The sequence below is a fragment of the Anguilla rostrata genome, chromosome 17 (genome assembly GCF_018555375.3).
Source record: "Anguilla rostrata isolate EN2019 chromosome 17, ASM1855537v3, whole genome shotgun sequence".
NCBI classification, from domain to species: domain Eukaryota; kingdom Metazoa; phylum Chordata; class Actinopteri; order Anguilliformes; family Anguillidae; genus Anguilla; species Anguilla rostrata.
This window is the reverse complement of record NC_057949.1, coordinates 14,729,910-14,757,321: the sequence shown is the minus strand read 5'-3', so window position 1 is coordinate 14,757,321 and position 27,412 is coordinate 14,729,910. Positions and strand designations below refer to the sequence as shown.

The following is a 27,412-nucleotide window of genomic DNA, read 5'->3' as shown; positions in this document are numbered from 1 at the left end:
CTCTCTTTCTCTCCGTCTCCATCCCTCCGTCTCTCTCTCTCCGTCTCCATCCCTCGGTCTCCCTCTCCAGCTCCGGACCTCCTCACTGTTTCTCTCGTGCCCGTCTCCTGTCGGATGGAAGTCCGTGGCAAACAGCAGGTAGGACCGAGCCGCCCTTCTTCTCTCAAACCGGACGGGAAATCCCCGCTCGAGTGTTCACACCTGTGTGTTTCTGTCATCTTTCTGCATTTTCTGAAGTTTGCATCTGTCCATCAGTCTTCATTCTCGTAGTTTATTTCTCAGTGTTCGCTGTCCCGATGGCGATGCTTCATCTTCATCCGTGTAATCCTGAAGACAGAATTTACGATCATCATATCTGTCCGTCTATGTCTGTTTTCCTGTCCTCGTGAAACGGTCAAGTGAAACATTCTTTTGCAGTCTGCTTTTCAGAGGTCTGCATTTGATGCATATTTGCATGTTTCTCTGCATCACTCTGTATTGTTACTGGTCTGAACACCCTTGGTGTGCGTAGTCTTTTTGTTTAGCTCTCTGTTTTTTCCTCTGGGTTTTTTTTTTTTGTATTTCTCTTGCTGTTCTTCTTTCTGGGAGGTGTTCAGAACCTTTCTGAACCTTTCCAAGTTTCCTATTTTTATATTTTTTTGTAAATGTTGATGTGACAGCATCACTGTAAAAAGCGATGTACTGACAAAATCGAATTTAATTAAACAGATTTTTTATTAACAATTCTTCTGCTAAATAAGTTGGTGTAACATCACTTTTGAAACTGAGGCGTTATTGGACAGGTAACTGCCCATCTTTGCCTACAATAAGACACTCAGGACACTGTTTAAGGTATGTGTTATGTGCCCTAAGAGTAACCACAGGGAAAGAGATTGGGTTTGAATTTCAGAGAGGGAGGTATTTGTAAATGCACCACTGTAATGCCTAGAAAGCTTTTTCAGTGAGCAATGGGGGACAGGAAAGTGGAGAACTGCGCGATGATGAACGAGGGAGTGAAGACGCGCTGGGAAGAGAAGGTGGAGATGGATGGAGAGAGAGAAACTGAGAGCCCAGGCAAGGATGAGGAAAAGAAGCAAGGTGCAGAAGGAAGGAGAGAGGGAGAAAGAGAGATGGAGAATGGGGGATGGAGAAAGAGAAGGAGAAAGGGGGATGCAGAAATAGAGGAGTATTAAGAGGGTGAAGAGAGCAGATGTGGCAGACAGTCTGTGCTTAAAGAGTTCAAACAACAGATTAATACACTCAGATTATAGCTCCAGGGGGAGGGGGAGATGGGGTGCACACACACACACACACATACACACACAATCATACACACACCATGCACACACACACACACAATCATACAGGCATACACACGTATACACACACAATCATACACACACACGCACATACACACACAATCATACACACGCATACACACGTATATACACACACAATCATACACACATGCACACACACACATACATACACGCACACATATATGCACACACGCATACACATACACAATCATACCATACACAAACACATACACACACACGCATACACACACACATAAACACGTCCACTGGCACACACACACAGACACACACACACATTCTGGCTGGACAGTGCATAGGGAAGTCAAGGTGACGCTTTAAATAGAGTCTGGATGATACTGAGATATTGTAGATTATAGTAGAGATCTGGGCACGGAAGAACAAGCTGGAACGAGGGTTAATGTTGTGGAAAACCAAGCGACTGATTGGACATTGGAGTGCATTAGTGCTGATTAGAACTGACCCTGGGAGAAGGGTTAATGCAGGAAATGACTTAAAGGCCACGGTGTGTTCCCACGGCATTGTGGGAAGCGTAGTTGTTGTGGCTCTCACTGATGTCAGGGTACTAGGATGTTAATAGGTACTGTCGAGTCCAGTCGTGTGCCATATTTGGTAACCTTTGCCCAACTGTGGAGCATCCCAGCTCCCTCCAGTCTGCCTGTAATAACGTTCATTCACAGACCCGTCCTTGTGTTCCTGTGAGGGAGGGGTGACAGGATTATATCTAATCTACCAAAACTCAGGCAGCACACAAACACAATCAACCTACACCCTCAATCTACCATCATCACACTACACACCACAGCATCCACACACACTACAACATCAACACACACACACACTCACAATCACACATACGCACACACACACATACAGGCATGCATACACACACAATCACAATCACACATACACACACACACACACATACAGGCACATATACACGCACACACAACACACACACACATATACACACACTTTCACACAAACACACTTAGAGACTCACTGCACAGCATAGTCAAATGCCAATAGTGAGAGTTAATACACACAGGACTTTCCCTAAAAATTCACATTAGAATCACTGCACATAGAGAGTGGTTAAGATTTAGTTCTTGGTAAGTAAATGCTGATCCTCTGTTGTGGGATCATGCCCAGTCGTATTAACTCCTGAAATTGACACTCTCAAATTGAATGAGTTGGCACGCACATTTCCTGATTATATTGTTATTCCGTGGCATGTGTGTTTGATATTTCATGAAGCAGGGAACTTGTTCTCAATCCTGCTGAAAGCATTGGAGATGATGATGATGATGATGATGGTAGTGCGAATAATTACATTGTGTTACCTGATCCCAAAATACATAGTTGTATTTGTTTAACTTTTCTACTTATGTGTATGTGTGTGTGTGTGTGCATATATAATATATATATATATATATATATATATATATATATATATATAGAGAGAGAGAGAGAGAGTTTTTGTTATTATTATTATGTTATATTCATATGTTTCTGTTTGTTCTAATCATGCTTTGGCAACATGTGTGTGTATATATATATATATATATATATATATACACACATCATGCCAATAAAGCTTATTTGAATTGAATTGAGAGAGAGAGAGAGAGAGAGTGAGTGAAAAAAGAGAGCTTTGTTTGGCCTTATCTTTATAAAGCCAGGCAAATTGAATAAATTAAAAATGAACATAGAGAGGGAAAGGCAGAGAGGAAAGGAAGGAAAGAGAGAGAGAGAGAGAAAAGAAAGAGGGAGAGAGGTATGAGCGGTGAAAGCGTGCTGAATCACACATTTGCCCAGATGTCGTCAATAACGGCGGTCCGAGGCGGCGTGTGCGCGCGCGTGATGTCATCAGCGTTCTCCGCCCGCCCGCCTGACCGAGCCGCCGGCGTGCCTGCCTGTCAATCACAGCAGGCTTCTGATCTCTGCGGCGGTGCTTCTGCATGGCAGGGGGCAGGCCGTGATCTCCATCCTCCTCAGGAAGGGGGAGCTGCAGTCGGCCCCCTCACAGGTCTGCAGCCCACAGATGATCAAACTCTTTGAAATCTGTTGGCTTTTTTTCTTCTTCTTCTAAGATAAATTGGAGGAGATTTTTGATTTTTGATATTATTTTGGCAGCTTTACATGAGAGCTTATCTGCTGCTTGCTCGCAAATCACGTGTTCAGCAAATCTCAAAGATGGCTGCCGAATTGCAAGTCGGAGCTGTAATTCACTGTGCTGCGAGTCACGTGGTTGAGTGCTGTGGTGTGAGTCAATGTGGTGTGAGCGCTGTGGTGTGAGTCTGTGGTGTGAGCGCTGTGGTGTGAGCGCTGTGGTCGTGTGTGAGCTGTGGTGTGAGTCGCTGTGGTGTGAGCGCTGTGGTGTGAGTCACTGTGGTGTGAGCGCTGTGGTGTGAGTCACTGTGGTGTGAGTCGCTGTGGTGTGAGCGCTGTGGTGTGAGCGCTGTGGTGTGAGTCACTGTGGTGTGAGCGCTGTGGTGTGAGCGCTGTGGTGTGAGCGCTGTGGTGTGAGTCACTGTGGTGTGAGTCCTGTGTGTGAGCCTGTGTGTGAGGCTGTGGGTGAGTCACTGTGGTGTGAGTCACTGTGGTGTGAGCGCTGTGGTGTGAGCGCTGTGGTGTGAGCTGTGGTGTGAGTCACTGTGGTGTGAGCACTGCGGTGTGAGTGCTGCGGTGTGAGTCACTGTAGTGTGAGTCACTGTGGTGTGAGCGCTGTGGTGTGAGTGCTGTGGTGTGAGCGCTGTGGTGTGAGTCACTGCGGTGTGAACGCTGCGGTGTGAGTCACTGCGGTGTGAGCGCTGCGGTGTGAGTGCTGCGGTGTGAGCGCTGTGGTGTGAGTCACTGCGGTGTGAGTCACTGCGGTGTGAGTGCTGCGGTGTGAGTGCTGCGGTGTGAGTCACTGTGGTGTGAGCGCTGTGGTGTGAGTCACTGTGGTGTGAGTCACTGTGGTGTGAGTGCTGTTGCGTGAGCGCTGTGGTGTGAGTCGCTGTGGTGTGAGCGCTGTGGTGTGTGTGCTGTGGTGTGAGTGCTGTGGTGTGTGTGCTGTGGTGTGAGTCCCTGTGGTTTGGTGTGACTCACAGTGTTTTTCTCTTAGTACATGTGGTTGTATTGAGAGGTCACTGTGCCATATGACATTAAAATGGAAAAAAGCTCATGTGCTGGCTCTAATCTTCATTTTGTTTGACATCTTGGATTTTAATAGTAATTGGAGTCAGCTGTTCACACACAGTAATACTAGATGCTGGAATTCTGGTTACAGCGCTGACAAACCAAAAATGCATTTGATCGTGTCCTTGTTTCATGTACTACATAAACGCAGTTAAGATGGACAGTCAGGCTATAGAAGCCTGGCCATTGACTTGCTTAAATAAAAGTTGTTCGGTCCTAATTATGGGATGAGAATAAGCAGATAAACAGAGATGTGAGAGAGGAGGTGCAAAGAGATGGAATGGAGGTTTAACCCTTTGAAGAGTGGGTTTAGAATGCTCAGTTAAGAACATTCTAATTGAGTATTTGTGATATGCGATTTTTGATCTTACACCATAAATAGAGAGTAGCAGGGAGGGAGGGTGAGAGAGCCAGGCGAGTGTCTCTTTCAGCAGATATCCTTCATTTCCACTGCAGACTACAACCAAATAACTATCATGATGATTATAATAATGAGCATCAGCATTTGAACAAAAACATTATAAGAAATGAAAAGCCAGTTTGTATAGTATGGTTTTCATATGGTCTTACCAGCTAGGCTACCTTCCAGATATGCCCTACCAATATTACGCTGTTCTAAATCTTAGAAGTATCCACATTTTTTAATTCATTTAACTGCAAGGCCTGTAACCAGTGGGGAACAGCTACTGGACTAAAACCATCAGTGTGGGGTGTTCAATTGATGATTCCTTTTTATGCGTTTTCTATATTAATATGCATAAAATGGCTATCTTACAAAACGATGATGTAATTATCTTACTCCAGTAGTTTACCAGCATGTATTTGGACTGCTTGTTTTGTGTGGTTGGATTGCTTGTTTCCATCCATAAGTTCTTAAGCCAGAATAATGCAGTTCAGGTCCGTAAAGATTTCGCTGAGATTTCACTGACCATAAGAAATGAAATAAAAGCATTTTCCCTCCATTCCAGAAAGAGCCAATCATCAATCTCCTAATTCAAAACAGAGAGAGCAGTCGTAAAAAGTGAGAGGCCCCTTATGATGCTGTCCAGTCAGATTCCTCCTGGTGTTCCTGGGATAGATCTTTGCCCCCGTGGAGGACCTGACCACAGTCTGCGGCGTCTTACTGTCTCCGTTTATACCTGACGTCAGTTTGGCAGGCAGACGAACGGACACCCCTGTGGAGTTCAGGACCCTGGAATTGGGCTGAGCCAATCCAGGGACGCGCTCACATCCACACCCAGGAGGCCCTGGCTGCAGTCTGATCCACTTCAACAGATTCGCCTCTCTTGTGACGTTTAATAAGTGAACTCAACAGGTGTTATGAGGAAGGTTAGACGAGGAGCAATCCAAATCGGTACTGAACGTCCCTCACTACTCCATAGCAACCATCTGCTCCGTGCACAAATATTTCATCGGAGGATGACTTTGGAAGGATCATGAATAATTAATTGCAGCCTTACCTTAGCTTATCTTGAGTGGTATTTAAAACACACCAGCTGGTCTTATTAAAACCCTATCACCGGTCTTTGCAACACCTTTAAGTGTGGACTTCTTGTGAGAAAACCTCACTCAAAAGTGCAAACATTAAATATTTAGGCTAAAGGATCTAAAGTTCAATTCCCAATTTCTTAATCCCCCCTCCCATCCTCAACATCCACTCATGAATTATTCATGAACCTTCTAAACTCATCTTATGAAAAAAAATACAGCCTCCTCCTTTTGATAGCTGCGCACTGATTCATCCTCTCTTCTTCACATGGAGCATTGCATTGTGGGATTTCCCTTCTTGGTGGAAGTTTGTTTCAGAGACTGCAGGTGTGCACTGTGTGTGATAGATTGCACTAACCCGTCCGACTGTCTCACAGAATGCAGGAGTGACCTCTGACCTGCGCTCTTCCTCTCCACCTCCCTGACCGTTAAGCATCACAGGTAAACGAGCCCTATTTTCTTTTCAGGCAGGATGACCAATCAGCAGATAGTCAGCCCGGCCAGCAGGGGGCAGTGTGAGAGAGGAGAGGAGCCCCTGCCCAAGTCCAGCCTGGTGCAGTACTGTGGATGGATCACTCGCAATCTGCTGCTAGCACTCACTGTGCTTGGTAAGTACACTGACCTGTGTGTGTGTGTGTTGAGACTCTCTAAAGGCTGCTCTGAATGAACTGACTGGCAGGAATTCTCCCAGAATGCCACACTCGATAAGGTAGTGGAGACAGGCACTGGCAATATAAATTTATGTTGCTCCATCAAAGACAGTGAAGGGTTCTCAAACAACAAGCCCTGGATTACAGAGGAGCTTAAAATAGCATGACAAACATAAAAGCTGGGGGAAAAAAGTTTATGTCATAAAATACAAGTGGCACGAAATCAAAGTTCACTGTTCCAAAGGCAGTAGTCCAATAGCAGTCCAGGAGGAGCAGGGTCCAAGCGGATCAGCTATGGCTGAGCACAGCATTGAGTCTGCCTTCATATCCTTCATAAACAGTTAAAATTCTCAGAGAGAGACCATATTATTCAGTTTGAAAACATTTTGCAATCAGTTCCATGTAGAGGGAGCAGAGAGCATGAAGGCTATTTTGCCTAATTCGGGTTTGAACAGTGAGCCACAGATTAAAATCATGTTTTTGTGGAGATGTATGAGCGCAAATTAAGTAATAGCCCCAAAGTGGCCTTATAAATAAAAATGTACCAATGTATGGCTCTACACATTGACTGGCAGGGCCAACCTCGAGCATGCGAGGAACAGTAATGAGTAAGATCTTTACAGTCAGTGAGATAAGCCTACGTGTCCTAGGCAGGGGAACATTGGGATTAGAAAGTGACAGCATCAATAAAACAATAAAAATAATATTTGGAGGCCTTTTGTTTGAGTTATTGAACAGCGTGAGTTTCGTTTTGTCGGCATTCAGAACATGTTTGAGTGGACACATGGTAGACTGATCAATGCTAAAAGCAGTTTGGAGATTTTCAAGAGCTTTAGTAGCCCAAGGTCTGCAGCACAACAGCAGATCATTGTGCCATCAGGTTTGCAGTCTTTTTTGTTTAATTTTTTTGGCTCCCGCACTTCTGAAATGATTCCGGTGTAACTGTGACACAAACAGCTTAATTGTTTTCATTAATTATATTATTTAGCGTAGTCCAAAATGTCTCCGTGTTTATTGTTTGTAATATGGTAAAAACACAGTGAAGCCTACACTTGTAGGACCTATCTGCAGAGTTTAGTTCTGAGATATCAAGCTGTTATATTAGAGAAGAAACTAAGCAATCACATGTTTATAATTAATTCTGAGAAAAAAGTCAGATAAACCTGGTCTTAAATTGTCTTGACTACTTCCTTTAGCATTTGTCTCGGGCCCAAGGGTATGGTAACTAGGGAACGTAATTCAATGTCTGGCTCTCTCGTGTAATTCATTCGTCTGCGTCTTTGTTTAAACAGTATTGAAAAATATAATCTGTGTTTATATATCTTGTGGTTTCCTCGTGTGTGTCCAGTATTTCAACGTTATGAATATGTCCGTGCGACCGGCGCATATAGTCAGCTGTAGGCTATGTAGCCGCCTGGCTTCGTCTGTTAATTAATCTTCTCTGTTTTGACTGAAATTCCCTTTGTTTATACACGTCTATATGCCCATCTTGTCTGTGTTTGTAGGCAGACACGTTTTGTTGTTTGGGTTTGTTTTCCGTTTATGTTCTGTATAAACATGAACAATCAAAGATTGTTTTGGCTTCTCAGCGGTGTGTAACTTTTTCCATTTTTTTTACCGTTCTGTAACTTCAACGTAATTTTTTAAAACTGGCACTCTGCGAAGGTGCTGCTGCTGACGTCACAGTAGCATTCGCTGGCTGTGTATTTTATATAGGGGGTGTCTTAATCAGTGATGTGCATAAGCGACTTTGGGATCTGTGTTTTGTATATTGAATCCCTCCCCCCAGTCAATATACATAAAACATGTCCATCTCTCTCTCCCTCTCCTTCTCTCTCTTACTCTCTCTCTGCAGGTGTGGTTTTAGGATCAGTGTTTGGGATGTTGTTGCGATATGTCCCTGAATTAGACACCAACTCACTGATGATTATATCTTTCCCTGGAGATATTTTAATGAGGATGCTGAAGATGCTCATCTTGCCCCTCATCATCTCCAGCCTTATCACAGGTATTAATATTTATTCATATACATTTTTGCATTTATAACTTGTGTTTATTAATATCCATTAAATAATGAAACTGTCACCAAATTTACCCATAGCATCATCATAGGTTTTCTATACTGTTTTCAAATGTACCAACATTCCAATTCGGATTATGCCAGAATGATGTCACAATGGGGTCATGCTATACCACACACATTCTTTTTTGACATTTTTTTTATTTGGCAAGTGCTTTCATTCAGGACTATTTACATAGCTTGGGAAATTACAGCGCAATTATCAAGGGTAATCAAGAAGAAAATATGCTTTGAGAAAAACGTTATAAAACACCTGTTATAACAGAAATACGATTAATATGAAATGTATGCCACACAGTTAAAATGTCAGACTAACTAATGATATCTGCAGATAGAGGAAGCAGGTGTAATTATTAAGATCAATATCAATGTACTGTACAACTTTAAATCAATGTTCTGCATGTCATTTCCAAAACGTCCTACATTCTGCTGCACTGAACTGTTGTTCTGTATCACAGAAACAATGAGCATCCGTGACTTTCTGAAATCTGGTGCGCGCGCATTAATGCAGGTTCATTACTGATGCGTGGCATTCCCTCACGATCTCCATGGCGACCGCAGGGCTCTGAGCACTTGCCGAGGGGGCCGTCTGACGGTCGTGAGAAACTCTCGTGCCCCTCGTGCGTCCGTGTCGACCACACGTCTCCCCCGCTCCTTCTCTGAAGTTTAAGCTGACGGGTTCGCTGAGACTCCTCGCATGTCACTGGTCTTCCCAGGGTTCCTGTCTGAACCCGTAAGACTGGAGAAACGCTCCTGGGTTCAGAGAGAGAGCTGCGATACGCCGCAAGGCAGCTGTGTGCTGTTGTAAAGTAGCGCACCCTGGGGAGCGCAGCGCTTTGATCCAAAATGGCCGCCTGCGGTTGCGGGCGGTTTTCCAGGATCGTTTTCGGGTCTCAAACGAGAAGCAGCTGCGTCGGCCCGGCCCCTTGCTCGTTACTCCCCTTCCGCCCCGGCGGGTGATTTGCGCCGCGACCAAGTGTCTCGCAGCGGGCGCTGACAGCTTATACGGCGCCCCCTGCTGTCGGTGCGCCCCGTCTTGCTTGACTTCCCAGCCTGGTCCAATTTTGGTTTTACGGTTTCTGCCTCGGGAGGGAGGAGGTGGTTTAGTCAGACCAGCCCACAGGTGTCTCCACCACCAAAACAGTTTTAAAAAATCAAATTAAAAACCCGGCAAATTCCGCAAACTTCTAACAGACCAATAAAAGTTATGGTAAATTAATTTACGGTTTGGGAGACAGTAAATTAGATTACATGCATTTAGCGGACGCTCTTATCCAGAGCAACTTACACCACTTTTTTACATAGCATTTACTTATTCAGCTGGATATGTACTGAAACAATGCAGGTTGAGTACCTTGCTCAAGGGTACAACGGCAGTGTCCTACCTGGGAATCAAACCTGCGACCTTTAGGTAACGAGACCAGTTCTTTACCCATTACACCACACCGCCGCCCTCACAGCTTCAAAGACAAGCTGTGGGCAGAAAAAAAAAAAGGAAAACATCTTTCAGCTGCCGAGCGTAATTCCCGTACGGTTCTGTTTTTGGGGACTTGGCGGGCCTGCATCTCATTACGGTGCAGGATTTCCTCAGCGCATGCGAAGCCTTTGAGACTTGGAATGGAGGCAACGCAAAAGAAAACATAACTTAACCGGGCAGTTTTGGCTCCAACTCCAGTCAGGCGGGTTCCAGCTCTACACCGTCAAAAACTGTTTGTGTTTCCGAATACCTACAGTGCAGTTATCAAGGCAGTTGCCAGTTCAGGAAGTCTGAAGTTTCTCACAACAGGTGATTGGAGAAATCTCAGTGAATTTTTTTCACTGTCAAAGCAGGATATACTTTAAAATGTATCATGATTTTACATCTCAGATAATCCCCCGGGGACAGTAAAATTAGCGCATTACCCAGCATTTCTCTTTTTCAGTTGGTGTTTCGTACAGTATTTCAGCTGTTTTGTGTGTGATGTATCGGATGCTACAGAAACTGTGTTTCATTTCTGCACGCTGTATGTTAACGGCGTACGGTGGAAAAAGGACATCGCTGACTGACTCCCCCAGAGTCAGTAAATTGCATGGAACAAAAGAAAAAAACTTTATTAACGGTTACTTAAATTTTAACTTAACATTTTTGCTCAGGGACAGTATTAATCATTTTTGTCTTCATTTTTGTTTCAACAAAAATGCCTTTCATTTTTGGTTTGCATTTTTGTTTTCCAGCCCCCGGTTGCAACGACTAATAACTGATATTAATATACTCATGAGAGCCTGTGATTGAGTCTAGCGGTCACCTTCGCTGTCTCTGAAGCTCCGCACTCTCTCACAAAAAAACGACTTCATAGGGGAACGCTTTTCAGTTCTTTGTGGAACCGTCTATGTTAAGTGTGAACTGTGTAAAATCTCACAGAACGAACAAATTTACCCGACAAAGAACACTTGAACAAGACGGGGTTCCTCTATGGAGACAATGAGGAGCCTTTTGGAACCTTTTTTTCTGAGAGTGTACTGTAGCATAGTTTGAGTAGTTGACTCTCACTTTCTCACCGGTATAGGGCTGGCACACACGGACAGCAGGATGTAATATATGTGGAGAGATCAGTTCAACTCAGCCCTCTTTAGAAGGCCTGATAAGAAGCAGATTCTCCACCCAGACCCGTCTCAGAGCCCTGGAAGGGAGCTCTTTTGGTACGGACAGCAGAGAATGGCTACATTATTTAGCCATTAGTTTGTTAAGGCCGTAACAAACCCTAACTGTCCCAAGACAGCCCGTAGCCTTTAACACTAGGGAATTACATTGAGCAGAACAGCTCTTTAACATCCAGTAGTACCTCTGTATAGCAATACGTATATGTGCACCACAGCACCACTATCATTACGCAGACATTTCTCTGAAATCAACATTTATATGCAGTAATACCTCTCTTTATCTTTTTTTGTGGGCTGTATCTATATCATCTCTCTCTCTCTCTCTCTCTCTCAATCTCACTCTCTCTGTGTCTCTATGGGCTGTTCTATGCTATGTACAGTAGGCCCTCCTCTCACTGGTCTGGTAAATCTCAAATTCCTCTCTTTCTTTTTGTGGGAAGTGTAACTGAGCGCTAATCTAGCTGTGGTCAGAATGTCATTTTGAGTGGTCAAAAAAAAAAGCCACAAAGAATCAAGAACTGGCCCAATAAAAACAAATCGTTCATAACTATTTTAACTGTATTTCTGGTCTTTCTGTTAATGCGTTTATTTTACATATAATTTTATGGTGAAAGGAAAGCAGTGTACAAATGACGTTGTTTTCATTAGTATAATCACAAGCCTAACAAAGTCAATGAGCAACACTGGAGCTGATTACCCAAGAGCCTCAGGTGTGCATGCGTGTGCATGGGACTGGCGCTGTCCAGGGTCCTGCAGGTAACAGGGACAGCGGTGAAAGAGGACAAGCCGCCCCCTCCACTCCTCCCTCTCTCCTTCTCTCCTCTCTTCTGCAGGCCTGGCCGGCCTGGACGCGCGCTCCAGTGGGCGAATGGGAACCAGGGCCATGGTCTACTACATGTCCACCACCATCATTGCCGCCGTGCTGGGGGTCATTCTGGTCATAGGCATCCACCCAGGGAACCCCAAACTGAGGGGGGGTCACGTCAGCTACGTCTCCAAGAACCAGGAGGTCAGCAGCCTGGACGCCTTCATGGACCTGATCCGGAACCTGTTCCCCGAAAACCTGGTGCAGGCCTGCTTCCAGCAGGTAAGCAGCCTCGCGCCAGAAAAACTAAATAGACTGAGTTTTATCAGCTACAGGAAGGGACTGCTGCAGTACAGTGCACCAGCTACAGGAAGGAACTGTTTCATTATAGTGCAGGAAGTACAGAAATGAACTTTTCAGTACAGTGTACCAGCTACAGGAAGTAACAGTTGTGGTACAGTATACCAGGTACAGGAAGGAACTGTTGCAGTATAGTACACCAGGTACAGGAAGGAACTGTTGCAGTATAGTACACCAGGTACAGGAACGTACTGTTGCAGTATAGTACACCAGGTACAGGAACGTACTGTTGCAGTATAGTACACCAGGTACAGGAAGGAACTGTTGCAGTACAGTACACCAGGAAGGAACTGTTGCAGTACAGTACACCAGCTACAGGAAGGAACTGCCGTTGTATAGTGCACCAGATACAGGAAGGAACTGTTTCAGTATAGTGTACCAGATACAGGAAGGAACTGTTGCAGTACAGTGCACCAGCAACAGGAAGGGACTGTTGCCATATAGTGCACCAGGTACTGCAATGTAGCAGCTGTGGTTCAACAGATTTTTGTTGGTGGCATTTACCAGAGTGACTTACAATGCAAGAGGTAGCTGCTAAAATGAAGTACTGGTTAAACTGTTAATTGTTTTCAAACAATCTGTTTTGTCTGATAATACTGAAATAAAAAATAAGAGCAGGCGAATTCTAGAGCTATTCTAAAAAAGAGAAATGTAAGAGGTAACTGGTCTTTGTTGTACTGGTCTTGGTTGTGTTTGGTGTTCCAGTTCTTTTTAATATCCTGGTTGATGTCTGGTTGCTGTCTTGGTTTAGTTTGGGTTTTGTGAGTTCAGCAGTGGTTCTCTCTGAAAGTAGCTGGTGTGAAAGCATGCTTTGTTGCACCTGACTTTTGCGTTTGGTTTTCCACACAGGAACATGAGAGATTTTGAAAATGAATCAGTCATCACCTTAGATGCAGTGTCTGAATTTCTTGCGTAAAGGAGGAACATACTCAGATCCTTATGACTCAGTCCCTCTTTTCATATTTCATTCATTTAGGTTTTTAATGCTAGAATTCACCAGTACCAAGAAAACATCACATTATATGCTTATCTCAGTATGGACATTTACTTTGTTAGCAATAGCAATTATCAAGCACAAACAGGTTAATCCACAGAGATAATATGTGGAGATTATTGAATGTTATTCCGTCTGAATTAGGATTAACTGAGCAGAATCACTGCGTCAGCGCGCCGGTGAAGAAGATGTTTTTTCCTGTCAGAATCGTACGGTCCTGCGAGCTTTAAGCCGGCGAGCAGAACCCCGTGTGGCGGACCGTTTGGACGTAACGGGATTCAGCTCGACGGGACGCTCGCTGACGTTCTTCCGGTTCATCCCGATTCTCCTCGGCGTAATCCCATCTTCAATCTTGCCGCGGTTGCGTTGCCTTTGCTTCGGATACCGTTCGTCACGTGTTTTAATTGAAAAGGCTTTGTCGCGGACTCCGTAAATCGAGAGCAATCTGCTCCATTCCATCGCGGTTTTTATACGGCTTACTGCCAGCTGCGAGTTTCTCCGTAGACACACAGTCTACGCTACGTTGTACAGCATCTGGGGGCGACAGACGGTGCGTCCCTTGTATCGGTAGTATGCCGTGTGGCGCATTCAAATTCAAAGGAATTCAACCAATCACAAATAGTGAATTGGTGTAAGTCTACAGACTGCGTTCTGTTTTTTTTTTTTTTAGGGTTATTTTATGAACGATTTCCGGCTTTTTGCTCCCGCTTCGGCCTCGGCCAATCGTGTGCGCCGCGTGTCCGCCACATTTCTGCGCCCTCCGCTGCGGCTTCGGGAGAGCTCGTCTCTGAAGAGCGTGATGTCTGAAGCTGCTGCTTCTTATCACGGCTCGGTCCACACAGACCTGAGTCACAGGCAGACACTTCACACGCAGCTCAACAAGTAGACTTACAGGTGCCCTGTTGACCAACAGGTGGTGCGCAATGAGACGCTGTCTTCCCAGGCACCTGAAACCCTCCCGTCCCTAGGCAACAGGAGACATTCATGCATCACCCTGTGGGACCACAGTTGTGACTGCCACGGTCTGGATTCCATGCCAGACCATGGGGCCCGTCCATGCACTAGAACAGTGCCTTAACAGATACCAGACCATGGGGCCCATCAATGCACTAGAACAGTGCCTTAACAGATACCAGACTGTGGGGCCCATCCATGCACTAGAACAGTGCCTTAACAGATACCAGACCGTGGGGCCCATCCATGCACTAGAACAGTGCCTTAACAGATACTAGACTGTGGGGCCCATCCATGCACTAGAACAGTGCCTGAACAGATACCAGACCATGGGGCCCATCCATGCACTAGAACAGTGCCTTAACAGATACCAGACCATGGGGCCCATCCATGCACTAGAACAGCGCCTTAACAGGGTGAGCTACACAGGTGCCCCTGCGCTCCAGTAACTGTTTGTCTTTATTTTTCCAGGTCCAGACTGTTGCAAAGAAGGTGTCCGTTGCTGTCGAGAACCAGACAGAACCGGTTGTGGTCACTAAGAAGAAACTGGAATTCAAGGGAGGCATGAATGTACTGGGTAAGAGCAGGGGAAGGGTTGGAGAGAGAGAGAGAGAGAGAGAGAGAGACAGAAAGAGAGGGAGAGAGAGAAACAGAGACAGAGAGAGAGTAAGTTTTTTGGAAATACGAATACTCTCGAGCGATGGATCGAGTTTAGCAGAAAGGACACGCTCGAGTGAATTTGAGATCTGGCAACAAAGAGGATGAGAAACACAAACAGGAAGAGGGAGAAAATAGAGGAGTTTAGCAGAGCAGTGAGGTACAAGGGCCTGGCAGAGGTTCTGTCGGACGCCGATGATGTCACAGTGAGTCCATTGTGCCTGCAATATGGGGTCTGTTAAAGTCTTTGATCACGACGTTCCTGTGCGTCCGATGCAGAAAACATTTGGTACGGTTGCTAGAAAGAGTGTCTGGTACGCGTTTGGGGGGGAATTTCTCGCGTGCCTGGCGGAGAATCTGCTCCGGCTCGGTTCCCGGACGCGGTCGGGCGAGGAGGGGGAGGGGGCGTTTTTTTTGAGCGGGAACATTCTGCCATCCCTTAGGCTTGATCGGCTTCTTCATCACCTTCGGGATCTGCATGGGGAAGATGAGGGAGAAGGCCCAGCTCATGTGCGAGTTCTTCAACATCCTCAACGAGATCATCATGAGGATGGTCACCATGATCATGTGGTGAGTGTGTCCGCACGTCTGCCATTTCCTTCCTTCCATGTTAGAAAGGTGGGAATAGTGGCGGCAGTGTAGCATTGTGGGTAAGGAGCTGGTATGGTAACCTAAAGGGCAGGGGTTAGATTCCCAGGTAGGACGCTGCCGTTGTACCCTTGAGCAAGGTACTTAACCTGCATTGTCTCAGTATATATCCAGCTGTATAAATGCAATGTAAAAAAGTTGTGTAAGTCGCTCTGGATAAGAGCGTCTGGTAAATGTCTGTAATGTTCTCGCCTGATGGTTATGGAACTTCTGAGGTCGAAGGTTCGATTCCCTGCTGAGGTGGTAAGCTGAATTGCTTTAGTAAATGGATTGAGTGGATTGAGTGTAATGAATGTGAGCTGTGTAAGTTGTTCTGGATCAGAGCAACTGCTAAATGCCCAAAATGTGAGCTGTCTAAATCTCAGCGTTGACTACATACATCATGTGCTCTTTGTGGAAGTGATGTGCGGAGCTCACTGTCCAGTGTCTGGGTGCCATGCAGAAGCATCGCTGACAGTAACGAACAGGGGGAAGATTGAGGACGTGGGGGTGGGTCTGTCCGGGGAAGCTGCAGGGAGATGAGGGTGAAATATGGGGACGTGGAGAATGTTCCCAGGGGGAAAAATATGAGAAGAATCTGTGAGATCCTGACTGGAGACAGTTAGCAGGGTAGAAAGAAGGAGATACTCTGTGTGTGAATGTGTGTGTGTGTGTGTGTGTGTGAGAGAGAGAGAGAGACACACACACACACACAAAGTGTCTCTGCTCGTGTGTGTGTTTGTGTGTGTAAGAGAGAGATGCACAGAGAATGTGTGTGCGTGCGTGTGAGAGAGAGATAGAGATACACAGAGAATGTGTGTGTGTGTGTGTGTGTGTGTGTGTTCGAGAGAGTGAGATACACAGAGAATGTGTGTGTGTCTGTGTGTGTGTGTGTGGGAGAGAACCAGAGGTAATATGAGAGTGTGTTTTAATGTCTGTGGAAAGCAGAGTCGCAGGACCCAGGACAGTCAGAGCCAGTGACAGAAGGCAGCCGACGTTCTGATTGGCAGCCTGCAGGTGACTGACATGTGAACCCCTCCCCCCCTGGCCGGCAGGTACTCCCCCCTGGGCATCGCCTCGCTGATCTGCGGGAAGATAGCCGCCATCGGGGACCTGGAGGTGGTGGCCCAGCAGCTGGGCCTGTACATGGTCACCGTCATGGTGGGGCTGATGATCCACGGAGGCATCATCCTGCCCCTCATCTTCTTCTGCGTCACCCGCAAGAACCCCTTCACCTTCTACTCCGGAATCTTCCAGGCCTGGATCACGGCGCTGGGCACAGCCAGCAGGTACACCGGCCACTGTGTGTGTGTGTGTGTGTGTGAGAGAGTGTTATGTGTGTGTGTGTGTGTGTGAGTGTGTGTGTGTGTGTGTGTGTGTGAGTGTGTGTGTGTGTGTGTGTGTGTGTGTGTGTGTGAGAGTGTGTGTGTGTGTGTGTGAGTGTTATGTGTGTGTGCTCAAGTACTGTTTTTTGCATGTCAACACTGTGGCAATCCTGCAGCCTGTTATCCATACTATAATTAAGTAAAAAAGGTTGCCAGTATGCGCTGAAAGTAGCAAAATTGCTAATAAAATATAAAACAGAGCAGGACTATTATCACAAGCAGTTAAATTCTCTTGCTCCCTTATGTGCGGTTCCTCTAGCCCCAGCTGACACCTGTGATCACTTATCTTGCTCTCTGCCTTGTGTGCAGTTGCTGCTGTTCACTGTCAAAGTATTATATCTCTCCCTGGTGGCGAGAGAGGGAACTACACCCAAAGCTTCAAAGCTCACAGCTTAATTATGGCTGTGATACTGAAGAGGCAAACCTGACCTCTGTGTGGATCTGCACTCTCTCTCTCTCTCTCTCTCTCCTCTCCCTCTCTCTCTCAGCGCGGGAACGCTCCCCGTCACATTCCGCTGCCTGGAGGAGAACCTGAAGATCGACAAGCGGGTGACGCGCTTCGTCCTGCCCATCGGCGCCACCATCAACATGGACGGCACGGCGCTCTACGAGGCGGTGGCCGCCATCTTCATCGCCCAGATGAACGCCATCCACCTCGATGGCGGCCAGATCGTCACCGTGAGGTGAGGCGGGGGCTCCGCGGCCCCCCCCCCGGCCCCGCCCCGCCCCGCCCCGCCCCGCCCTGCACCGCCGGCAGCAGGGGTTTCAGGGTCACGCCCATCTCCAGCCGGTCGGATCAGGAAAGGGATTTTCAAAATGGCCGCAGTGTCACAGAATGATTTTTCAGTTATGGGATTACGGAAGGGAAAGCACAGAGTCACCTCCCCGTCGCCTCTGCGGCCACCGGGGAAACTGCTCTGGCCGTACCCCGGCTCCACCCCCTCCAGGCAGGGCACGGTTCCTGAATTCAGCCATTTTGCGCGTTCTGTCTGTGGCAGAAAGCCTCGCTCCGTCGCTCCCTGGTCTCTGTGCGTTCGGAAGCTGAGTGACAGGGTGAGAATCGCAGCCTCTCACAGCTGTTCTCTGTCCCGTCTCCTGCCTCCCTCAGTCTTTTCAGTTCTGCGGTCCCTTTTTGTTTTTTGCTCGTGTTCCGCCAAGCCGCTGTGTCTCCCTGTCGCCCCCCCCTTAGGGGCCGGGCCGAAGAAATGTGATGCGGCTCGTCTCGAATGGTCAGCCGGAAGTGGAAGTCTGCGAATGCAAAATGGCGTACTCTCGCTCTGTGCACATCAGGCTTCACCACCATGCAGTTCTGTCCAGATGTTTTTTTTTTAGAATCAAAAAAACAGATTTTTGAATGAGAACATGCTGAAGCATGTGACACCCCCACATACGGTTGTTTTGACAACTTGCAGAATGAATTGGCTGGAAAGGAATAATAAAATATCAGAAGTCCTGAAAGGTATTGTTTTATAGCATTCAGCTGCCTGTGTTCTGACTTCTGTCAGAACGAGGGGACATAAATGGAAATTAGCAAAAGGTAAATTCCATACAGACATTAGGAAGAGTTTTTTTTAACGCAGAGAGTAGTCAATGTGTGGAACAGCCATCCAGGTCACGTAGTAGAGGCTTAGAAACTCTGGAGGTTTTTCAAGACCAGGCTTGATATGGTGTTAGATACTATCGAGTCTGTAGGTAATCAGAGCACTAATTTAGCCAAGAAAATGGGCTGAATGTCATTGTGTTATGTTATGTTATGTTATGTTATGTTCTGCCATGTCATGATTGCGTAACAGTAGTGGATCAGGGTGGTATGATAATGTAAATGTGAATAAAATCTTCTGGTGAGAACACTCATGAACTCCTCTTCCCCGCTGTTTCCCCCCCTTCCCCCCTCGTGTCCCCCCTGTCCCCCCCCCAGCATGACGGCCACCCTGGCCAGCGTGGGCGCGGCCAGCATCCCCAGCGCGGGCCTGGTGACCATGCTGCTCATCCTCACGGCCGTGGGGCTCCCCACCCAGGACATCAGCCTCCTCATCGCCGTCGACTGGCTGCTGTGAGTCACCCTCGGCCAGACACTGCCCCCTGCTGGAGGCTGGACCAGGGCTAACCAAACCCTGCTCCTGGAGATCAGTCTTACTGTAGGCTTTCACATCAAATCTGATATGGCACACCAAACTACTAATTAGCAGCTCGACGAGATCCCCAGCTTGTTGGATGAGGCGCGCTTTGTTAGGGTTGGAGTGAAAACCTACGGGATGGTAGATCTCCAGGAACAGGGTCGGGCAGCCCTGTTCTAGCTGTTCAATGAGGTGTGCTTTGTTAGGGTTAGAGTGAAAACCTACGGGACAGCAGATCTCCAGGAACGGGGCTGGTTACCACTGGCCGAAACCGCTCAGAACAATATGACCAGGACCATTTTACCCAGTAAAAATAAACGCAGAGCCATATTTAAAACGCACGCATCTGAAATACTGCCCGTATGGAGTGGGCCCTGCAGGGCCGACTTCTCAAACAAGCAAAGCCACCATGTCAAGGCCCCGAACAGAACACAGCAGAACAGAGGAGCATATTCTAGAACAGAGCAGAGTACAGCAGAGTAGAATAGAATTGACCTTATTTATCCACAGTGGAGAAATTCATTTGACTACCACCAGCAGTAGACGTAAGAAGCCATTAGCAATGAGCTGGTCAGAGGAGGCCTAGCCACCTGCAGGAGAGTGGCTATCTGTAGCATTTTATCACTGGCATGCTCTGGACCCCACAGTTAATACTGCTAATCCTGGGTGTAGCATCACCGTACAGAGCACGCTATAGCTAGCTAGCTGATGTTAAGGGCCCAACAGCCCATTTTATGGAGGTAAGCGAAGCTCGGCGGCGCCCTGTACTGTAAATCAGAGAGGACGGGCGCCGTTAGCCTTCTGACACGGCTTTAAAGGCTGACTCACACGGTCACGACCGCATCGGATTCAGGGGCCCACGGGCGGGGCCTGAGCCAGGGGAACACGCGGAGTTCACGGTACCCTTTTCCGCGCACGTTGGCCGAAGCCGTTTGGGTTTAACGGGTTCCTCTGGACGACAGCGGCAGCACCACAGCAGGGAGCAGGACCGGCAGAAATTGGCTCACAAGTTAATCTCCTGAACCTGCGGTTATCTGCGGTTTATCTGCGGTTATCTGCGGCTATCTGCGGTTTATCTGCGGTTTATCTGCGGTTTATCTCTAACGCTCGCTCATTACACGTGATCTCTGCCAGTGTGCGGTGTGCCTTTGATCTGTTCTTCCCATCTATGGTCAGACTGCCTGGGTAGTTCATACTTATTTAATCTCTTACTTGTATATTTTTGAAAAATGGATTCCACAGACATATTTTGCCTTTTCCCGTGCCTGTTTAAAACTCCAACCACTGAGATTTTTTCATCAGATTTATTAAATGAGTTTTTCATCCAATAGATTCATTACATCACATACATACATACATATATACATACATACATAATTTTTTACGCTTTCACATTTCCAGATGTGTTAACTGTTAATGTGTTAAATATATAATATTAACAGTTAACACATATAAAATATGTATAAAATTATATGTATAAAAATTAATATCTAGACATTGAGTCTACTCAGTACACACTCTATATTAACCCATGAAGCATAATGTCCACACACCGCATAATGCTCCCAAATGTGTTTATACTAATTATGTTTACAGTTATGTTTATGCTTATTGTAATTACATTTACAGTTGTGTTTGTGTTTATTATAATTGTGTTTACAGTTATGTATGTTTATTTTTAGTATATTTTTGTTTACTGTTTTGTTTGCTTATTATAATTATGTTTACAGTTATGTCTGTGTTTATGTTTATTATAATTTTGTTTACAGTATGTTTATTTGTATTATAATTATGTTTACAGTATGTTTATGTTTATTATAATTATGTTTACAGTTATGTTTATTTTTATTATAATTATGTTTACAGTATGTTTATGTTTATTATGTTTACAGTATGTTTATGTTTATTATGTTTACAGTATGTTTATGTTTATTATAATTATGTTTACAGTATGTTTATGTTTATTATAATTATGTTTACAGTATGTTTATGTTATGTTATGTGAGTGTTTTTTATCCCATGGCCCTGGTCAGCTCTGTATGATCCTGCCGCTCCTCTTCCTCACAGGGACAGTCCTGACCAGCCCTGTATGATCCTGCCACTCCTCTTCCTCACAGGGACAGTCCTAGTCAGCCCTGTATGATCCTGCCGCTCCTCTTCCTCACAGGGACAGTCCTGGTCAGCTCTGTATGATCCTGCCGCTCCTCTTCCTCACAGGGACAGTCCTGGCCAGCCCTGTATGATCCTGCCGCTCCTCTTCCTCACAGGGACAGTCCTGCCAGCCCTGTATGATCCTGCCGCTCCTCTTCCTCACAGGGACAGTCCTGACCAGCCCTGTATGATCCTGCCGCTCCTCTTCCTCACAGGGAGAGTCCTGGCCAGCCCTGTATGATCCTGCCGCTCCTCTTCCTCACAGGGAGAGTCCTGGCCAGCCCTGTATGATCCTGCCGCTCCTCTTCCTCACAGGGACAGTCCTGACCAGCCCTGTATGATCCTGCCGCTCCTCTTCCTCACAGGGACAGTCCTGACCAGCCCTGTATGATCCTGCCGCTCCTCTTCCTCACAGGGACAGTCCTGACCAGCCCTGTATGATCCTGCCGCTCCTCTTCCTCACAGGGACAGTCCTGACCAGCCCTGTATGATCCTGCCGCTCCTCTTCCTCACAGGGACAGTCCTGGTCAGCCCTGTATGATCCTGCCGCTCCTCTTCCTCACAGGGACAGTCCTGACCAGCCCTGTATGATCCTGCCGCTCCTCTTCCTCTCAGGGAGAGTCCTGACCAGCCCTGTATGATCCTGCCGCTCCTCTTCCTCACAGGGACAGTCCTGGCCAGCCCTGTATGATCCTGCCGCTCCTCTTCCTCACAGGGACAGTCCTGGTCAGCCCTGTATGATCCTGCCGCTCCTCTTCCTCACAGGGACAGGATGCGGACCAGCTCTGTATGATCCTGCCGCTCCTCTTCCTCACAGGGAAGTCCTGACCAGCCCTGTTTGATCCTGCCGCTCCTCTTCCTCACAGGGACAGTCCTGGTCAGCCCTGATTGATCCTGCCGCTCCTCTTCCTCACAGGGACAGGATGCGGACCTCCATCAACGTGGTGGGCGACTCCTTCGGCGCCGGGATCGTGGACTTCCTGTCGAGGGCGGAGCTGGCCGAGTTCGACGGGGAGGCCCCGCCGCCCCCCGAGGCGCCGTTCCCGCCGCCCATCCTCACCGAGATGGACCTGGTGGACCCCCTCAAGCCCCCCCAGCTGCCCCCCCGGTCCCCGAGGCCCCTCTCGCTCAACCACCACTCCCTCTCCCACTCGCACTCCCTCTCTCACTCCCCCAGGTCCGTCCGCTCTCACTCCTCCCGGTCCCTCTGCTCCCCCTCGCCCCGCCCCCTCCGCTCCCCCTCGCCCCGCCCCAACCGCTCGCCCTCGCCCCGCCCCCTCCGGGCCCACTCGCCCCGCCTCCTGCACCGGACCGAGCCCGGGTACTGCGCCCTGCCCACCCATGACAACCAGGTGGGTGAGGAAGAGGGCTGGAAGAGTTAGGGTTAGGGTAAAATACATATTTGTTTTGGATTCAATTACTTTTCCGTGCTCTATTGATCTTGCCTGGTGTAACTGAGCCTGCCAATATGACCAGAAGGCGGGGTTTGCACTTTTTGAGAGTATTTCATTGGTTCCAATACACCAGACAAGATCAGTAAAGCATAGAAAAGTATTTGAATCCAAAACAAGTATGTATTTGACCAAGGTCTGTTCACAGCTATGTGTTTTTTAAAGTATTGCAATCTATGAAAGTGGTAATAATTTGTATATTTGCCCATATATTTAAAGGTGTTGCAATATATTTATAATATATTTGACTTCCATGCCCCTCCTGTGTGGCCCATAAGGGCTACCAAACCAAATATGCCGAAATAAGTCTAAACAAACTGCATGTACCCTGCGACTACTGCAGTGCAGCGTTAGTTAAATCGGACATAACAGGAATGAAATACTAATATTGCGGATATTAATGGAAAGTGTCCCGCGCGCAGCCGTTTTATCGGTGTGTAATCTTGTGACCCGTTTCGGTCGCGACGCAGCTCAGCCCCGACCCAGGATTTGGGAAACCGCTGACTTAGGGAGAGAAGCAAAGCTGGGAGAAAATGAGAAAAAAAGAGAGGGGTGGGGAGCTAGAGTCAGGCAGGAGGGACGCAGTGAATGGGGACATGGTGACGCAGCACAGAGATTAGGAGAGAGAGAGAGAAAGACGGGGAGAGGGAGAGAGAAAGAGGGAGAGAGAGAGAGAGAGAGGGAGACAGGGAGAGAGAGAGAGAGAGAGAGGGGGAGACGGAGAGAGAGAGAGAGAGGGGAGAGAGAGAGAGGAAGGAGAGAGAGAGAGAGAGAGGGAGACAGGGAGAGAGAGAGAGAGAGAGAAGGGGGAGAGGGGGAGACAGGGAGAGAGAGAGATAGGGGGAGACAGGGAGAGAGAGAGAGAGAGGGGAGACAGGGAGAGAGAGAGAGAGGGAGACAGGGAGAGAGAGAGAGAGAGGGGGAGAGAGAGAGATAGGGGGAGACAGGGAGAGGGAGAGAGAGAGAGAAAGACGGGGAGAGGGAGAGGGAGGGGGAGAGAGAGAGAAGGAGAGAGAGAGAAAGAGAGTACATTAGGACAGGACCAGACTGAGAAGCACCGGGTGTCTAAATCTGCTCCCTCCCCTCGGCGCCTCCCCTCAGGTCCCCACCCCGCACTCGTTCCGAAAGAGAGGGCGCGATCACCTGAGGGCGCAGGACAGCTACCGGGGCAGCGAGACGGAGGAGGAGGAGGAGAAAGAGCGAATGGCGGACGAGGGGAGCGAGGGAGAGGAGAGCGACGACACGGCCTACGACCGGAGACACGCCATCCCGCCCGGCGACCTGCCCTGAGGGCGTGCGCTTCTGCCCCCGCCGTCGCCGCGGTTACCGCCGTGCCCCCCCCCCCAGACCCCCGCCGCATCACGGCGGCGCACCTGCTCACCAACTCCCTCCGAAATACCTCGTTTCCACAGCAACCGGTCCCGCCTCGCCGCTTCCCCCTCGGTCCTGAGATTCAACAGGGACGGGGGTGTCGGGGGGGGCCACGCACAAACGACGCACTGCGAATCAAAACAGTTCCTGCACTCCGCCCTTTCTTCATGCGACGGGGACTCGTCCGTCCGCCGTGGTCGGGCCACCTGTCTCTCTCTCCCGTTACGTCACTGTCTATTTTTACTTTCCTGGCTTAACGTCCCTCAGAACATAATCAGATCGCTACCCTCTTGCCCTCTCAATTCCTACCCTGAAATCCTCGTTCATTCTAATTCTGAAAGGCGTCATTCATCAATTGTTCTCACGGCAGCATCGTCCACGGAAACGGTTTTGAACCAATTTTTTGGCATTACGTCATCATCTGTCATGCATGGGATTTGTGCTGCCATGACAACAACCGCTTGCCTCACTGTTGCTGCACCAAAACCTCACCTCTCCAGGGAGGAAGCTGCTTAAGAGTTCTACGGAAGTCCTTAGTGCTTCCTGTTTGTTTCCATCGCAAATGTTGCTAAGTCTGCACAGTGTCATTTTAGCTTACTTTAGGCTGATCTTACTATTGGTTTCTAAGGGGGCAAATAAGATTGACACCTATTCCTTGTAGACTTTTTTTTATTTCACTTCCTTTTTACCCATGAATCACCATGGTTTGCTGTGACGACTGTAATCAGTCAGTTGAGTCCCCCTAGGAGAGTCAATATCTAGGTTTTTACATGATTGCAAAGCATAACATTTAATATGTCACACAAAACGGATAATATGTACTGTTTCTGGTACTATTTGCATTTAGTGTGTTGGCTTTTTTCACATCAATTGCTTTGATTAACTCATTTGTTATGGAGGAATAGCAACTGTGTTTATTGACAGTCATATTTTTTCCTTGTTCCTTCCCTCTATTTCTCTGCCCTCTTTCTCATTTAAAATCCTCCACGCCTTCTACTCATTCCAGTGTTTACCTCAACATGAAGATTAGTATATAATAGAAAATGTCCCTTCTACACACTGTCATATCGACAGAATATGGGAATGTCACTGAATCAGTATAGCTCATCAGTATGTTTAAAAGTCTTATCTTAACTAACTTATCTTTATGAAAGCATAACTCTAATGGAGTAGCATTGTAATTATTGTTATTAATATTATTGAAAAGGGATACAGTTCTTTATTATTCTTAATTTGTTGTTTGGTTGTCTGTCTAAAATGATGGGTGTTAGTTGTTTGTCCCTTCTCAGAAGCACTAGTCATTCAGATCTGTGATCTATCTAATGACAGTATTTGTTGATTCATTATTCAGTTCAGTCAGTTTTGTTTGTTATTTAACTTAATATGTCTATTATTGTTTTAACTTTGTTTTAATTTGTTCTCTGCTGTCCTTTTAAATTGACTTTCCAGTTGAAAGGAAAGTCACCCACTTTCCCAGGACCCCTTCAGTCTTAAATTTATTTTTGGCTTGTGTGTACAATTAATAAAACATTAAAGATTTATTTAAATTGATTATATCAACCGTCTTTGTTTACATGTACGGAAGTACATGCATGTGTATTTCAGGCTTCAAGATGCGTTGTTTATGTTATATTGGCTGAAATATTATGTGCTAACAGGATAGTTTGGATAGAATGGTGTTCTCTGGCTTTCTTCTGAATTCCCCGTATTTGTAGGTAGGGAAACATAAATATACGCTATTTCTGCGCTGACACAGCAATAATGAGCAGCACGATAAACGATAGCGTGCACGAGGCAGTGATTGGACGTATGAATACTGCAACAGATACGCGAACAAAGGCTCGGGCCCGAAGAAACGACGGCAGCGACGAAGCGAAGATGTGTAAACGTGTAAACACACTTAATCCTCTCAAAGAACGGAGAGAGGGATGGAGAAGGAGGGAGGACAGCAGATGGCCAGAAAGACGTCAATCCTGATCATTCTTCCCCGACGGACCAGAGGGACCGTGGATGATTACGGGAGCCGCTGACGTTACCGTGGAGACCCCTGACGTCAGAGGGGAGGGGGTGGGGTAAAACCCGGGGTGGCACTGCAGCGCTAATAACAAAGAGATTCAAATCTCTTTGCTAATAATACCTGCGTGACATCATCTCTGAACACCAACCGATAAAAATCTCAGAAAATTCAGGGATGAAACATCTGTGAACACTGACGCAGCCAACACGCCCACTTTGAGCAGGTGGTTACAATGAAGAACTTCGCACAGGCTGTCAGTAGGCCTACTGGGGTTTTGACCAATCGGGGTCACAATTTGGTTTGCATCTTACTGCAAATTGCAACTGAATGGGTTTATAATCACATTTGTGAATCTGAACACTCAATAGCTCAATTGCAGATTATTGGGGGGGTGAAAGACAGATGGAGGCCAAAAAGAGAGGCTGTTATTCAGTATATCATTTCACATTGGCGAGAGGACAAAGCTTTTATTCGCTGAACTGTTAAAACAATATTTCATTGTCTTGTGCATGTTTACCTATTTCTATTAAAGTAGATTAAGCCATATTATGTTTCAACAACAGTACTCCATCGTCAGGACAACTTCCTTGGAAAATAAAATACACTGCGCGTAAGGAATGGAAACTCCTTTATGAGTTCATTTATGATCTTACAAGAAAAATTGAATCAAATCTATTTCCGCACATTCCGCGCGATAGTGGACAAGCGTAAACAGTCGGGTAGACCTTTAATTAATTTAGTGACATGCATGTTTGGTTTAGTAGGTCACTGCCGTGTTTTACAGTGCAATCCTTTCACGTCCACCCCCACGGGATACTCCCCGGTAGAGGTCACACAAACAGCTCCCATACGATAAGGCTGTGCTTTGAACCTTCCCGCCTTCCTCCCGTCACCATCTCAATAACACTTTCAAGGTCACTCAGATCACGCAGCACACACAGTGATTCCTGCCGGAGCCCAGAGCTCCCTCTAGTGCTGCAAGTGAGAAGTGACGTCAAGACAGATGCGAATCATGCGGCGGTCCACTTTCCGTTATCTAACCTTCTCCAGACCAAGGGTCACCAGGTTTGGATCAGAATGTGTACAGGTCCGGTCTGTGGTCCTGAGTAACTGATTGAAATTTTAAAGCTAGTTCTTAATGAATTTCGCTCTCAACTGCTAATTTT

At 47.0% G+C, this 27,412-nt stretch overlaps 1 protein-coding gene across 2 annotated transcripts; it reads left to right on the top strand.

Moving 5' to 3' along the window:
• Positions 1–25,780, top strand: slc1a9 (solute carrier family 1 member 9). Of its 2 annotated transcripts, XM_064315433.1 has the most exons (11): positions 1–138; positions 6,455–6,595; positions 8,493–8,645; positions 12,191–12,444; positions 14,942–15,047; positions 15,571–15,697; positions 16,810–17,043; positions 17,628–17,822; positions 19,058–19,192; positions 22,324–22,759; positions 23,960–25,780. In XM_064315433.1, the coding sequence occupies exons 2-11, from the start codon at positions 6,460–6,462 to the stop codon at positions 24,146–24,148; spliced, it is 1,965 nt and encodes a 654-aa protein (XP_064171503.1). In that variant the 5' UTR covers positions 1–138; positions 6,455–6,459; the 3' UTR covers positions 24,149–25,780. The 2 variants fall into 2 exon arrangements, with proteins under 2 accessions (XP_064171503.1, XP_064171504.1); XM_064315434.1 differs by lacking the exons at positions 1–138; positions 6,455–6,595 and adding an exon at positions 7,362–7,517.
• Positions 25,781–27,412: the final 1,632 nt, after the last annotated feature.

Bases quoted from the DNA above. Each gene is read 5' to 3' on its own strand.
- slc1a9 (XM_064315433.1), top strand. From the start codon at position 6,460: ATGACCAATCAGCAGATAGTCAGCCCGGCCAGCAGGGGGCAGTGTGAG. The intron at 15,048-15,570 runs GTAAGAGCAGGG...GCCATCCCTTAG, and splicing joins GGGAGGCATGAATGTACTGG to GCTTGATCGGCTTCTTCATC. The intron at 17,044-17,627 runs GTACACCGGCCA...TCTCTCTCTCAG, and splicing joins GCGCTGGGCACAGCCAGCAG to CGCGGGAACGCTCCCCGTCA.